Source organism: Lytechinus pictus, chromosome 5 (assembly GCF_037042905.1).
Source record: "Lytechinus pictus isolate F3 Inbred chromosome 5, Lp3.0, whole genome shotgun sequence".
Lineage (NCBI taxonomy): Eukaryota > Metazoa > Echinodermata > Echinoidea > Temnopleuroida > Toxopneustidae > Lytechinus > Lytechinus pictus.
In genome coordinates, this window is record NC_087249.1 from 12,994,768 (window position 1) to 13,011,289 (window position 16,522).

Consider the following 16,522-nt stretch of genomic DNA (forward strand, 5'->3'; position numbering starts at 1 on the left):
AACATATACAACCATGAAAACACAACAACTTAACAATAATACTGAATACCTTCAACATTAGACACACTTTGCTTTTGGTTTTGCATCACTGCCAGTCATAATGAATCCAAATTTAATGTATTCAGGGTCATATTTTCTTACAGAACTACCTTCTGAGACTTCAATATACACTCTTAAAGGTCAAGTCCACCCCAGAAAAATGTTGATTTGAATAAATAGAGAAAAATCAAACTAGCATAATGCTGAAAATTTCATCAAAATCGGATGTAAAATAAGAAAGTTATGACATTTTTAAATTCCACTTATTTTTCACAAAACAGTGATATACACAACTCAGTTGCATGCAAATGAGACAGTCGATGATGTTCCTCACTCACTATTTCTTTTGTTTTTTATTGTTTGAATTATACAATATTTCATTTTTTACAGATTCGACAATAAGGACCATCTTGACTGAGCCATATAGTATTAAACAATGTTAATTCCACATGTTCAGGGTGGAATTAAATCGTTGTTTCACTTGACAACGAGGAGAAAATTAGAAGTTTTCATATTTCACATAATAAAATACAAAAGAAATAGTGAGTGGATGAAGTCATCAGTCTCCTCATTTGCATACCAACCAGGATGTGCATATAACTGTTTTGTGAAATTAAGAAAACCTTAAAATATCAAAACTTTCTTATTTTACATCCGATTTTGATGAAATTTTTAACCATCACTGGGCAACATACTGTCCACACAATTATTGGTTAAAAATCTGTCCAAATTTGGGTGATAAAAACTAATAATTGGGTAATAAATTTGCTCAATTGGATAATTGCCCAGAATATATATATTTTTACCAACATACATTACCCAACACAGTGGACAGTATGTTGCCCAACATTTTAAGTGTAGTAGATTAATTTGTTTCCCCCCTCGCCCTTTTAAATCGTTTTTAAAAAAAGGTAAATTTTGATGAAAGTATGTTTCGTGAAATTTGAACACAAAGCTCTGAAGCACGTTAGAAACAAAAATTCAAGAACTGACTGCATTCGCAAAGGTCGGGTAAATGGGCGACAATTAACTACATACACAATATGCATACAATGATGAGGTTCACGTCAAAGTTAATTAATGTGTATGCATATTGCAACATGCATGATACCTAAACATGCTTTAGCTTGTTTGATCCACGTGACGTAGACCGATCAAACATAACACATTCAGACTGTCGGACAGGTCCAGATCTATGAAATATACTATAGTTTCCCCCTTTTTTTTCTTCCACTGCAGCTTCTCTCGGCCCACCTGGGAGAGCTTTGCGGCCCACCGTTTGAGAAACGCTGGTCTAACACCACTTTCTTTTCATTCATTTCACCCAATTTACACTCAGTCCATTTAGATCAAATGGTATATGGACTAAACAGATGAAATGGTGAGTGGACAAAATGGCCATTACACCCCGTGGATAGTGGACGAACTGATGGTAGACCGAATGATAGTAGACGAGTTGGTAATTGGACAAATTGGCATTAGACCAATTGAAAATAAACTGACTGAATGAGTACTAGATCAAGTGATGGTTGGTCCAAATGATAATTAAACCAAATAGTATACCAAGTGGGTATAGCCATGATAGCGTTAGATTATGTAAGTATATCTCCATCTCTTAGTAGACCAAGTGGATAAAAATCAAAATTATCTGAGGGTCAATGTGAATATTGGCAGCATGGCAATGATCAATGATCGTTGTGTAAAAGTGCTTGAATTTACTCTACTGAAATTCTTTTAATCATGAAAGGTGTGTGAAAACAAATTGAAATTCTGTAGTACTGAAAGCCTTAAAGGGGAATCCAACCCAAATAAAAACTTGTTTTTATAAGAAAAAGAAAAATCAGACAAGTTGATAGGTGAAAGTTTGAACAATATTGGACAAACAACAAGAAAGTTATGAATTTTTTAAAGTTGTAAATATTGGTAATCACTATACTCATGGGGACTTCAAATTGGCCGCATATGGAATGTCATAGTGATGTAAGGCAAGGACTACTCTTCCATGTACTCCAATACATATTATGGCTGAAATGTCATTTTTCCCAAAAGTTTTATTTCATATGATATTTTTCTTTCATGAGGACATAAAACAATATACTACTACCTGGGTTATATTTAGATTACTGCCCCAGGGGAATAGGTACTAAGGAGAAAACCACAAATCCCTGATAATAAAGTACATGGCCTATGGGAAAGTTGTCCTTGCCCCTTGTCATAATTTACTTACCCAGTTGCCAATTTGAAATCCACATCTCAATTTTAAAGCAGCTATAACTTTCTTATTGCTTGTCCGATTTCTTTCAAACTTTCACCATTCTGTTTAATTTATTTTTCTCCTTCCCAACACAACATTTTATGGCCAAGGCTGGATTCCCCTTTAAACGTTAAAGGTTAATAAGCAGTCCCATACTCAATATCATTTTGTAAAAATTAAAAACTGATTTCTACAGAGATAGGCCCATGGCTAGTAGTATCATTCCAGCAGGTTACTGCTTTTGGGGTGAAAAAAGTCAATGTTCCAATTAGAAATTTAACAGCAAGTTCTTAAAATTTGATCAAAGTTGTGCAGAATGAACAGTACATATTCATACAAGGTGCAACTGAAAAGTTTTGAGCCTATAAAATAGATTTAGATATGAAGACCAAATTTGGGCCATAAAATCTTTTACAATACTTAATCCTACCCACCAAATTTCTTGGTCATAACCTCATTTTAACCTGTTCCTAAATTACTGTAGTATAGTCTCATGAAAAATTGACAAACATACATGTAAGTATGGAGCCAAGACTTGGCACTCTTTCAGCCTGAGGGTAACCCATCCAATTTCTTGAAATAAGTTGTGTCTATGGATGAGACTTGAGTTCATCACTATCACCCTGAGACCAAGGAGCAGTCAAAACAATGGAAGTATCCCAAGTCATCAACCCAAAGGAAGGTCAAATCAAGTCTGTCCATTTTCATTAGATTTCATTTTTCACTATGATACAGGAACCTGTAAAATTAGACTCGATATAGCTATGACCAAGAAATTTTGTGGGTAGGACTAGGATTAAGAAATGTGAAAGATTTTATGGACCAAATTTGGTCTTCATTTCTTAATTATTTTTTATGATACCCCTCATATTTTCATTTTGTCACCAAGAATATGAACAGCCCCTCTACTCACCCTCATCTGTTCATTCAATGCCAGTTTCTCTTTCTCTCGCTTCTTTCTTCTCTTCTCTTCCATTTCTTCCTCGATTCTTCTATGTTTCTCTGTCACCGCATCGTCTCTTTTGGCTTTCATTACGTCTTTGTCACCTGCCAAAGAAAAAAAAAGAAAGATGAGGAAAATATTCTTATACAATACGACTGGATTAAGTTGTCATTTGTTCTAAACCCTATGGCCTGTATTCTGAAATCCAGTTTAACTTTAGGCCATGGTGCCAAATTATGGGAAGCCAAAAATGTCAAAGTCGAATTATTACATATGTTTCCTATTTTTACTTGGCTCTTTCATCATCTTTTATTGATGAAGAGAACCATTTCAGTTATCATTCCGTCAGGTACGAATTATTTTAGTGTTAAATATGCGGCACAGATGGAACTTGCATTTTAAAGGTAACTGGCTAACCTGAGTTCAAAATACGGGCCCATTTGTCTACTTTCTGATTTGGTCTCATCGAATTAGTATTCTACATAAAAATTAAGTAACACCTGGTACTATATTTTTTGAATTACGATAAAACCTTTTTGAAGTAAAGAAAATGAGGTGAATTAAAATTAGATATAAAAGATCATCCGCCTAGCTCGCATTCGATTGTAAACAATCAGCAAGGCGAGCACATAGAGTTAATTGGATAAAGCTACGCTTTATCCAACTCTATGGGCGAGCAAGCCACTGAACTGAAAATACGTATTTTCAGTTCAGTGGAGCAAGCTGGCCATGTGCTTTTGATTGTTTGTTTACAATCGCATGCGGCTAAGTGGATGATCCTTTATATCTTATTTTAATTTACCTCAATTTCTTTGCTTCAAAAATATTTTATCGTAATTCAAAAAATAGTACCAGTTGTTACTTAATTTTTATGTAGAATACTAATTCTCCGAGTTTCGTAATTTAGTCAAAATAATGAGATATACATTTTATCTAACAGAACGAGTGACAATCTATTCCAGCCACGTGAAATTCATCGTCGGTGCATATCGTCTGCTGCTATTCCTTGAGTTGATTTACCTTCAGCCTAGGTTCGGATATATTCACTTATTTGTAAGTACAGTTATTTTATTATTTTCCTTCTCATTATGTTGTTGATAGAGGAAAGAGACTCTGTCTGGATGTGGTCATGCTGCATGGAATTCATTTTCATGGATTTGACCCGCGGTGCAGCTAGCAGCTGCATGCGTTGGTAGCGAATCGGCTTGCAAGTTGAATTGTCCTACTCATCATCACCGCCGTAATTCCCTTAATTTACCACCATCCACGTCACTTTGTTTTTCTAGAGTTAGAAACTTTATCATCATTCTCTTCATCTGCATAATCATCAATTTGAAAATCCAAATCTAGATAAACTTCTGGGTTTTCTTTCATTTCATGATCAAAGTATTCAGTGTCAGTGTGGAGAAAACGTACCCTCGCAACAGGTTTTGCATGCAAGTGGAGCTTGACGTGGGAGAGCCAATCATGCCTCTCGTACAGACAGTGACGTCATCAAATTCGAGTCAATTCAGAGACCGATGCGAGACATATTTCGGAGAGGCATTTTAGCGCTTTTTAATTGGCGATTTCCACCTTATGTATTATTTTCGTTATTTTCGAATGACCTAATGGTAATCCTCACATCATTACCTCTCCACTGATATATAATAAGGCCATATTCATAATCAATATATTTCTCCTTTAAAGGTCTTGTTGCCATCAACCCCGAAAACTTCATCCAGCTGGCAGACTAGGGGAAATAGTATCAAGCTCTGATGTCAACTAGTCAAAAGGGATGCCCATTAATACAGCTTCTTCCCTCGAACTACTAAAGACTGGAACGAATTAAACATGGACACTACTGCCATAAACTCATTGGACTCTTTCAAATCTAAAATTACCCCAAATCTAGTAAGTAAGTAACCTGCTTGCTTGGTGATCTCACATTCATAAACAAGTTGGCAGAGTACAGCAAGTCTGCATATGCCGACTCAACCCAAGACAAGACACTTTAACCAATTATACCATGTCTAGAGTGAAGACTAGATGCCAAAGGCTCTGTCTGTGTCAAATAGTAGAGCCAGCCACAGTACACAGTGAATCTAGTCTCATTACTTCAGACTCTGCAATATGCACTACGCGAATTGCAAAAACAAAGGGTCTTTGCTTGCAGACTAGTACAAACTCACCTTGAGCCGAGGATGAGAGTTGACCCCATATTCCTGGTTCTTTTTTGAAGAGTTTGAAGACGATGACCCCATCTCCAAGCTGAGCTACACTCTTACTGTCGTCTACTCCAGCATAAAGGAACACCTCAAAGAGGTATGGTGGACTGTTTACCTGGATAAAATATCAAAATAATAGAAATCATGATTGGCCCTGTAACATAAAGCTTTTTGATTGTTTGTGGGGCCGATATCTGTGATTGATTGCATCAATTATTGTGCATGATCAATCGTAGAAAGTATAGATCAATAGCTAAGATTTATCTAGACCACAAGCTTCAGTCTCTGTTTTGTTGGTTGTTCCGCTGGACTATATCTTGCTTCACTATATCTCCTCCATAGACTCAAGTCTACATGTATCTTCCACTCTGTACAGGGAGCCTATGTTCCCAAATGAATTATTAATTTTTAAAAGTAAAACATTTTAATTACAATATGGGTCTTTGCATATATTTTTGCTAATTTCTTACCCTGAAAAAGACCTAAATCTGGTTGTTTTGGTCTCCAAACAGAGAGAATTCTTGAGATATCATGCGCTCATTGCACTGCAATTTCTGGTGTATGATTTATGAGCAGACCACTGATCAACCCGAGTTCAATCCCATTTTTTTTTTTGGGGGGGGGGGGGTTTTAGTTAACAATTTATATTCAAGTCAGTGTGATAAAATTTTAGGTTTACATGTAGAAAAATTAGAAATCCCCAATGGGGGAATAATACACATAGACTAAAGGGACCCACACACTGCATGCATGATGGCAGCCAAGTGTATGTGTTGGAGGAGAAAGAAAACAAGTACAAAAATGTTTAACAAGTGGAATGCCTCTGGCCGTCTCACCTGCATCACGCGATTCAATATAGCAGCAGTGCTGATTTTGAAAACTACTATAACTCGCACAAGATGTTCAGTGATACTTGGTTACTCGTATTTCCACGTTTTATGAATTAGACCAATACACTTATAGAGATATGATGGCAATTCAACAAATACCCCCAACGTGGCCAAAGTTCTTTGACCTTACATGACCTTTGACCTTGATCATGTGACCTGAAACTCGCACAGGATGTTCAGTGATACTTGATTACTCTTATGTCCAAGTTTTATGAACTAGACCAACACACTTTCAAATTTATGGCTGTAATTCAACAAATACCCCAATTTGGCCAAAGTTCATTGACCCTAAATGACCTTTGACCTTGATCATGTGACCTGGAAACTTGCACAGGATGTTCAGTAATACTTGATTACTATTATGTCCAAGTTTCATGAATCAGATCCATAAACTTTCAAAGTTATGATGGTAATTCAACAGATACCCCCAATTCGGCCAAAGTTCATTGACCCTAAATGACCTTTGACCTTGGTCATGTGTCGTGAAACTCATGCAGGATGTTCAGTGATACTTGATTAACCTTATGTATAAGTTTCATGAACTAGGTCCATATATTTTCTTATTTATGATGACATTTCAAAAACTTAACCTTAGGTTAAGATTTTGATGTTGATTCCCCCAACATGGTCTAAGTTCATTGACCCTAAATGACCTTTGACCTTGGTCATGTGACATGAAACTCAGGCAGGATGTTCAGTAATACTTGATTAACCTTATGGCCAAGTTTCATGAACTAGGTCCATATACTTTCTAAGTTATGCTGTCATTTAAAAAACTTAACCTCAGGTTAAGATTTGGTGTTGACGCCGCCGCCGCCGTCGCCGTCGGAAAAGCGGCGCCTATAGTCTCACTCTGCTATGCAGGTGAGACAAAAACTCCTTCAAACAGACGGTTTTCAGCTGTCTATGCAACAGAGCCCAGTTCCTCATGAATACTAAAGCCAGATGGTTGCTGTATAAAGCTATACGAAGCTCATGCCATTATGGGAATTACATAATATTGGAGGCAACATGCTAATTTAATCATAAAATAAACAAGAAGTATCGAGTTTCAGTCTATTTCATATTTTTGTCTCAAGAAATGCATTTGAGGTTTCTCTCACACAGATCTGCAAATAAGAATGATAAGAACATAGTCGTATGTCCTTTTTTAGCTTTACTCATATTTAAGCTCAGTGAAAGTGACAAGTACAAGAATACAAAAATTTTCAGAATAGGGATTTTATTGAAACTATGAGGCCGTATTCTGAAAACGTCCATATAAACTGGGTTCCAAAAGAAGCTTATCAAACTTTACAAGGGCACTGCACACATTCCAGTCAGTCAAAATGAACAATATTTTACACATGCTATCTTCAATACCCCCTGTAATCTTTTCTATTTAAAGCACATGTCAATAATTAAGAGATTGGTTCAATCACAGAGATGCTATAGCCCCTCACATCAATTGGTTCCAAACTCACAAAATGGCAAAAGAAGGACCAATTGAAATTGATTGGATTAAACAAACTTTCCAGTTTATTGCACATGTCCTACAAGGCCATGTTTTAGTGACTGACTCAAGCACAAAGAAGCTACAGGAAATAAACATCAAAATCTTTAATGACTGAAACAATCACACAGCAACACACGAACCCCCTGGGGATGTCCGCTTAAGCGGGGGATAATCTGAACACGGTTGTGTCTGTGTGTATCTCACTCAGGCACACATGGAAAACACCGTGTTCAGATTATCCCCCGCTTAACATCCCAATGGAATCTGTGTGTGGGTGTTGGATTGTTTCAGTCATTAAAAATTTTCATTTCAACTTCCTGTAATTTTTCTTGATCAAGTCAATCGTTTAAACATTCCTGTAAAGGACATGTGTGATAAACTGGGAAGTTTGTTTAATCCAATCTCATTTTCATTGGTCTTTTTTCTTTTGCCGTTTTGTAACCTTGGATTTTGAAACCAAATGATGCGAGGGGCTCTAGCCTCTCTAAGATTGAACCAATCTCTTAATCATTGACATATGTGCTTAGAAAAGATTATTGAAGCTAGCATGTGTAAAAATATAGTTCATTTTGACTAAGTGGAATTTGTTCAGTGCCCTTGTATTAAAAAGAAGATAAGTGGAACTCAGTTTAGTTTTCAAATATGTTGATATGATCTACATCACAATATCAAATTGGTATTCTGAAAATGTTCTTATCTCTTTCCTATCTTACAACATATGCTGAGCGTGCAAATTTATTACTTTTAAACTTGTGCATACATGTAACTGCACTAAAAATAATTAAGCTTGAATGAGATAAGTGCTTGGTAGGTTCTCATTCTTTATCTTTTATAATATTGATATTTTTAGCTAGAAGGTACATGTATGTCATGAATCAAAATCAATGGACACTGGTAGAATATGGTAATCACTAAATCAGTCTCTCTGTAATACTTTCTTTCATTCATCCTTCTTTTTGTCTGTCTCCTTTGCCCTTCTTTCAATTTCTTCCTTTTTCTTTGGTTCATTCTTTCTTTATTTCGATCTTCCTTTCTTGACTCCCCTATTTCTGTTTTCTTTCTTTCTTACTTACCTTTTTTCTTTCTTTCTTTTTTATTCTTTTTATTGTTTGTCTTTTTTTATTTCATCCTTATATTTTTGTTCTGTTTTTCATTCATTTTCCTTCCTGCTCCTTTTTTTTCTTTCTTTTTCCTTCCTTCCTTCCTTCCTTTCCTCTTCCTTTCTTTTGTTCTTTATTCACTTTCTCACTTTGTTAAGCTGCCAAAATAAAGTGCATCTTAATTACAGATTAGTCTAGTAATAAATAAATTGACGTGTTGAAGACGAGAATGGGGCAGTTGTACCGGTATGGCGAAGCCAATATTCGATGCCAAAATTGGCAAAAAGGCAAAAGGCAATTTGCAATGATCACTCACGGTTTCACAGCCCGGACTTATTTGTTACTACTAGATCTAGGCCTAATGTTAGATAGTAGTAGTAGGCCTATATCTACTAACAAATGAGTCCGGGCTGGAGCTTTTCAACGGACAACCCGGCGGACAACGATCGGTGAAAAGCTCCAGCTGGAAGTCTGGAACATCAGTCATCACTCATCTATTCTAAAAATGTTAACGTCTTCCTAAAAAATCCTAATCCTATCTCAATGAGAAATGATAAATGGTTATAGGCCTAATATAGAACGAAGATAAGTTAAGAACGTTTTGGGTTTTCAAAATACCACCACAGAACTTGAGTTGAAGATAGGTAGTCACAACAGCTACAGCAGTGCAACAATTACAAATAGACATCTACCGGTAGATCTACGGTACGCCATTTTCATTATGTGGGACAAGTAAAACAATTTCAGTGGCGATGGAGCCGAGTAATGAGTAACGCACTAACCTTGATGTACTCATCACTTGAAAACAAATCTGCCTTTGATGAATTGTTTCCTTTGATGGGGACCGTGACGTGAACATCAATCTCCGATTCCTCCCAAGTGTAATCTTTGATGGCGATAGGCATTTTGATAACGTTTTGACAGGACTTCTACTTCTAGTGGGCATGTTCAAGAGATCTGTGGGACCTGTTTCGTGGCAACGGTAATCAAGAAACATTTGGCGGGACGCGCCGGGCCGGCCGGCGCGGCTAGCGCTAGGCAGCGTGGCCAGTGAAAAAAATCCAATTATGCAATTATGCCAGAGGAGTAGCGAAATTATGCTAAATCGCGAAAAATTATGCCAAACCGTTTTGGACCCTAGGATTTTCCACAGGGGGGGGGGGGCAAAACCGTCCGCCCAAAAAATTTGACAAGCAAAAAAAATTTTAAAAAATTAATAAAAGGTCTTCAATCTTCAAAATAGATCAAAATTATGCTAAATATGCTATTATTATGCCAGATTCTTTGCTTAAAAAAGTCTAATTATGCCCCCAAATTATGCTGAAAGGGTCGAAATTATGCCAGAAAAAAAGTATAATTATCATTTAATTTTTTTTATGCCAGAATTATGCCGGCATAATCAGTAGAGGCGCACGGCCAATATGGGAGACTCTCTCCAATAGGGGAGACAATCTCCAGGATCTCCCACATTGGAGACTTGCTTTGCAAAAGGACAAAAGAAACAACACCAACAAAAACATGATTTTTTCCACCCAAAATTTTGTCTCACTGAGGTCAGAAGCCCATTTGTTTTGTGTGTGATTGACAACAAAATCCTTATCAAAACAAAAGTAGACGGTGAATTTTTAAAGTAGACGGTGAAAAGGGTAATTTTTAATGAGGAATCTGCTTATCACATTTTTATTTGCCGCCAAGGTAATCCTTTTGCAGCAAATGTAAACAAAGGAAATTGATCCCCAAAACTGGAGACTGTCTCTGAAATTGGATACCAAAATTCTCTGATATTGGAGATAATCTCCCACATTGGATCAGTCTCCAATATTGGCCGTGCGCCTCTACTGATAATGAATTATGCTGAAAGGGTCTAAATTATGCCAGAAAGCATAATTATGCCAGTTCTGGCAACGTTGCGGCTAGGGGACCTCGATCGTGCGTGCAATTCCTAGTACCGGAAAGCAAGATCCCAAAGTCAAATTGCTTGACGGAATTGTAAAGTAGGTCACGGGTTTCGTTTGTATCGTGATCTCAAATTCCATGACGATTGACTAGTGCGCGCTCAGCTGAAAAAGTGTCATAAAAAGTGTGACCACAAATTTGCGCACGATCGTTTTGCAAGGCTTGCCTTTAAGGCTTTAGAAAAGAAATCAGACAAAGGTAAAATAATTATATCAGATGGAGGTTAAAATGCCATAAATTGATTCGGTTGGTATCACATTTTACTTACTTATTTGGAGAACTCAGCTTGCAAACTGGCGATTTCTTGATGCTTGTCAAGAAGGTCGGATTTTCTCAGAGAGGATGCAAAAGTTAACAAAATTAATTTGCCGATGTTTTGCCAATATTTTCATAAATTGAGACCTTACCTTCAAAAAAATTACTATAATGGGTATAATATTAAGACACTCTTTCTGTTGGTGATGTCAGTTTTTCAAAATATTAATTAGATATTGAAGTATTCGACCGTGCGCAAAATTAGGTAACACGCGAATTAAGGTCACACTACCATACTTCTAGTACTTCTAGAACTAGTCCTTCATTTTTTTACAAACTTGCTTTCCAATTTCTATTCATCATGCCGTGATGTTGATAAAGTATGATGATGATGATATGTGGCGGTACCATGCCATTTGAAACTTTATGTTGTTGTCTAAGTTAAGACAACAACATAAAGGTAAAAGTTATCGGTATTTAAGACTTTATTTCAATCAACAGATGATAAATCATTTCACATCTGCCCCTGTCTGAAAGAAGAAAAAATACCGATAAATCTATAGTCATGCATCAAACATTAACAAAATTAGAAATTCATGTATTTTATAGGGGGGCCTAGCGCTAGCTATTACATATCTGGGGAAGCTGCTCGAATATGACATCATCACAAATAAAAAAAACTTACAATTCTATTTACTTTTTTAATCTTTGATAGGTTATAAATTTCTTCAAATCTTCACCAATAATAATGGGGGGCAGTCAAATATATTGCTGTACACACGCGAGACCCAAGAAACGTGTTTAAAGGCCGGGTGTTTTTTCACTTTCGGACGCAGGCTGTGCGTGCACTCGTTAAGGGTATCACCCGGGGGGGCCACTTCCATTGACGAGTGGATACCATGCGCGACCATGGGGTCTCGAAAAGTACCCTAAACACGTAATTTCCATATTCTGAAAATGCACCCCTTAACAAGTATTGGCGTGTGAAACCCTACCCTTAACAAGTATTGGGAACAAAACGATATTCCCTGAAATGAGCCCCTAAACAAGTACAGGAATATTTTATTGTTATGTCACGGGTCCTTTGGTCGTCGGTTTTCATTTGGTGTAGTACGACCCCACCTTCCACACCTCGCGCAAATCGGACTCTAAACACGTAGTGTTGGGGTAAAAAGGACATCCTTTATGCATTTTAATTTTGTTTTATCATCCCCGCAAATTTGACCCTAAACACGTAACTTTCCTAGCGAAATAGATACCCTTTATTTTCATTATTTTTGTGTTTTTGACACCCTGATCACGTTACGTACATAACGTGCCCTATCTTGAAAAAGACATCCTTTTTACATGTTTTTTTGGTCGCGCATGGTATCCACTCGTCAATGTAAGTGGCCCCCCGGGGGTATCAAAAACACTGATTTTCAAAAAAAGGGGGTAGTTTTGAAAGACTGGTCAATGATCAATCGCGGGGTCAAACGTATATAGGGTATGTTTATTTTCCAAAGCTTTTTGACTAGCCAAACTTGTTTAGGGTTTGTTTTTTTCCCCCAAGCTTTTTCCCCGGGGTCATATTCTGGCGGCAACTTGTTTAGGGGCCAAAATGTCTAAATAAAGCCTGCGAAAAACTTGTTTAGGGGGTTATTTTGCACACAGAGAAAAACTCATTTAGGGGGTGTTTAGAAATAATTTAGCCATGCGTGTGTACAGCAATAGTCCAATACATTTCAAGTTATGACATTTTAAAGTTTTGCTAAATTTCACAAAACACAGAGCTTTTCTATTATGACCAATAATGCTATTCAAATTTGTAAAGCAAAATTATTCCCTGCAGATAATATTTCACCAGTGCTGCATTTTTCATGAACTCCAATCACAGGTGGTGCTCTATCTACCAAATCTCAGAACGGGTGATGTTAGACTGTTGGCACCGCCTGTGTTCCACAGTGGAAAGGGCCCTGTTTGTGAGTGGGACTATAATTTTTGTTCTTTCCTGTGCTTCTGTTTGCATGCAGTGAGGTTTCAAGTACTTTCTGATTGACACAATGGGGTCAACAAGTCAAGAAGCCGAAGATGAAAGTCTTGCTGAGCAGAGTGACGTACGATTCATTCCACCCCTGTATGAGCAGCGTTATCAAGAAATAACAAGAATTTCCAGAGAGTGTAAACCAAAAAAGGTACTTGGGTTTGTAAAGATAATGAGACCCTTGCTCATTGGACTGAAAATAATTTTGAAATTGGAAAAAAGATACCAGTGTGTGATTAATGTAGTGTTAAATAGTAATACTGAAATACCCTTTTTACACACGCTGAAATTTCCTCAACCCCGTACTATAGGTGGGGCTAAATTGCCATTTAGCCCCACCTATAGTACGGGGTTAAGCTTAGCCCACTTTCTTTTTACACAGCATTTTTGCAAAGTGGGCTAACCCCACCTTTAGTACGGGATTATTTGGCCCTGCAAAAAAGCAGGGTTATCCCAGCAATTGCGGTGCTAAGAGCGATAGTACGGGGTTAAGATCGCTAGTGTAAAACGAAAGTGGGCTAAACTTAACCCCGTACTATAGGTGAGGCTAAAAAGGCAATTTAGCCTCACCTATAGTACAGGGTTAAGGAAATTTTAGCGTGTGTAAAAAGGTACGAGTGAATGAGCTACCACTAGTCCGGGGTTAGCGAGTTTCGTGTGTGAAAAGCAAGCATTCCTTATCCGGGGTTAGCAATAACAATTTGGCATGTGTGAAAAGGAAAAAAAATAGTACGGGGTTAAGGATAGTACGGGGTTAAGGATAGTACGGGGTTAGCGATAGTCCGGGGCTAAGAAAATCCTGTGTAAAAAGGGTATTAGTCTCTTCATACCTATGAAGTTATTCTTTTTACTTACAGTAATGACCAATTGCCTTTTTGAGATATATACTTTACTTTCTCTACCAAAAAAATGTACTCCACTGAAGAAAAAGAAGAAAAATTATATTTTTTTTGGTGAAGTATTGAATATTTGTGATCAGATATTTTATACTTTAAAATAGAATTTGCTCATTGGACTGAAAATAATCTTGTAAATCCGAAAAAGGATACCAGTGTGTGATTAATGTAGTGTTAAATAGTAATACTGAAAGTCTCTTCATACCTATGAAGTTATTCTTTTTACTTAAAGTATTATTTTTTAATGACCAATTGCCTTTTTGAGATATATACTTTACTTTCTCTGCCAAAAAAATGTACTCCACTGAAGAAGAAGAAGAAGAAAAATGTAAACAAATTTTCGGCATTACTCCTATGTGTTTAAGATCGCATGCTCGATCTGTAATGAAAATCATAAGTCAGAAAAAATTGGAACCAGTGGGATTCGAACCTGCTATCTACTGCTTTCCGGGCAGCGACTTAACTACCAGGCTATTCTGGTTCACGGCTAAATCACAATGAACTGGAATTCAAATATCCTTGATCCTCTTCTTTCTGACTCATTAATATGCAAATGCAGTCCGTTCAGTTGTGGACAAAAGATAGTAAATAAAGTAATAGATAGTAAATAAAGTAATAGATAGTAAATAAAGTAATAGATAGTAAATAAAGTAATAGATAGTAAATAAAGTAATAGATAGTAAATAAAGAGGCTTTAATTTTCATTACAGATCGAGCATGCGATCTTAAACACATATGAGTAATGCCGAAAATTTGTTTACAAATTATAATTTCCTCCTATTAAAGCCTCTTTATTTACTAAGAAGAAAAATGACATTTTTGTTTTGAAGTATTAAATATTTGTGATAAGATATTTTATACTTTAAAATAGAACTGAAAATTAAATAGTTGTAGTAAGTTCTTGGGCATAAATTTGGTAAAATTATGCCCATTAATGCCCTTGGTAGCCATCTTTAGTAGTTTTTTTTTGGCAGGCATGGTCAAATACTTGACCCTACTTTCGACCAATCAGAGGACTTGATTATTCAACATTCTCAAAGAGAGGTTAAAAATCAAATGTAAATTTCATTTATAGATAAAGCAACTGTGATCATGCTCTTTCTGAATCTGTTGCCCAGGTGGTTGACGTCGGCTGTGGAGAACTCAAGGTGATCCGCCTTCTCAAGTTTCACAGGTATATCCACGAGCTGATAGGCTTGGACGTGGATGGAGAGCTTCTAAGGCGGCATTCAGGCCTCATCGAACCCTTGGCTGCGTCTTACATTCATCCTCTACCCCATCCAATGGTCATCGCGTTACTACACGGGTCCATAGCAGAGAGGGATAGCCGTCTTCTTAATCCTGACCTGGTAGTCTGCGTTGAAGTGTAAGTTGGCTGTGGCTCCCAGATCTAGGGCCCGTTTCAAGTATGCGAGCTTTGCAATTATCAGGCGCATATCCAGCATCAAATCCTACAAAGCATTTCATAGGCCCAATTGTCTGGAGACAAAAGTGACTCTATTATGCTTGTGCATGGACTTATACATTTCTTTGTCATAATTGATGCTGGAAACGCTATTGATTATGACAACTACCATGGTAACAGGGCTCAGCAGCCAATCAGAATCAATGTTTCCATGGTAGTTACAATAATAGTTACCATAGTTGTAAGTCTTTATGAAACAGGCGCCTGACGTTTTTCTGCTAATTAAAAAAGATAAATTCTCCCATACAAAATGAACTAATATGTGACCAGACACCTCAAACCACTATAACCGACCCCCTGCCCCCCCCCCCACCCCCAATATATGTGACTCGTCATACCGAAATGAGAGACAACTCGGAATTTTTCAAATCCAAGTTTTGTAGTGATTATTGTTCTCCGTTTCTTTACCTTTAATTTGATATATCACTCGACCCTTAAGAGTAAATAATAGTGGAGATATTAGCCTTAGAATGCAAGAAGAATTGGGCTTTTGAAAATAAAAATCAAGAGAAAAACGCCTTCGAAGTTTAACTTCCGTTTTGAATCCGCTCCATGAAAAAATCTATTTTGCCACCGCCGAGCTAACCGAAATGTCCTAGCAACCACTTGCCAAAGAAGGCGAAACGATTGACCAATGAGGAGGCTGCATTTGGAATAATAGTGAACTTGCAGGTCACGCGCGACTACAAGACGAAACTAAGTTAATGTTCTGGTTCGATATGTCAATCCACTGATCTTCTATACAGATCAGTGTAATAGCTCCATAGTTATACTGGGGTTTTATAATTATATTCGTGAAAGAAATAATTGTCATGATCTCCCTTTTTAATGAAATAAAAGGCAGGGAGAAAAGGTCGGACCTAAAACCAGTGAGGAGGGAGTATACCAATGATTTTCATTGTATCATCGTCTTGTTTATTAAATAATAATAACAATTTCATATACCGCAAATTGCCTCTATGCGGTTGTTTGAATGTCGATCGCGTTTACTCTCACATG

General features: G+C 37.0%; 2 protein-coding genes across 4 annotated transcripts in view; one reads left to right on the plus strand and one right to left on the minus strand.

The window, feature by feature from the left end:
* The window catches only part of LOC129262406 (dynein axonemal assembly factor 4-like), a 21,956-nt gene extending 12,042 nt beyond the window's left edge, over positions 1–9,914 (minus strand). Inside the window, exons 1-3 of the mRNA XM_054900520.2 lie at positions 9,711–9,914; positions 5,408–5,558; positions 3,207–3,340 (exon numbers count right to left, since the gene is read on the minus strand). Of these exons, the coding sequence (XP_054756495.2) occupies positions 3,207–3,340; positions 5,408–5,558; positions 9,711–9,833 (408 nt within the window). The 5' untranslated portion in view covers positions 9,834–9,914. The remainder of the gene's footprint in view (positions 1–3,206; positions 3,341–5,407; positions 5,559–9,710) is intronic.
* The window catches only part of LOC129262401 (small RNA 2'-O-methyltransferase-like), a 21,617-nt gene continuing 14,424 nt past the window's right edge, over positions 9,330–16,522 (plus strand). For all 3 annotated transcript variants that reach the window (XR_010293634.1, XR_010293635.1, XM_054900515.2), the window contains exons 1-3: positions 9,330–9,910; positions 13,152–13,313; positions 15,177–15,424. Coding sequence is in view for 1 of the 3 variants with exons in the window: in XM_054900515.2 (XP_054756490.2) it covers positions 13,182–13,313; positions 15,177–15,424 (380 nt within the window). In the remaining 2 variants the exon portion in view is untranslated. The remainder of the gene's footprint in view (positions 9,911–13,151; positions 13,314–15,176; positions 15,425–16,522) is intronic.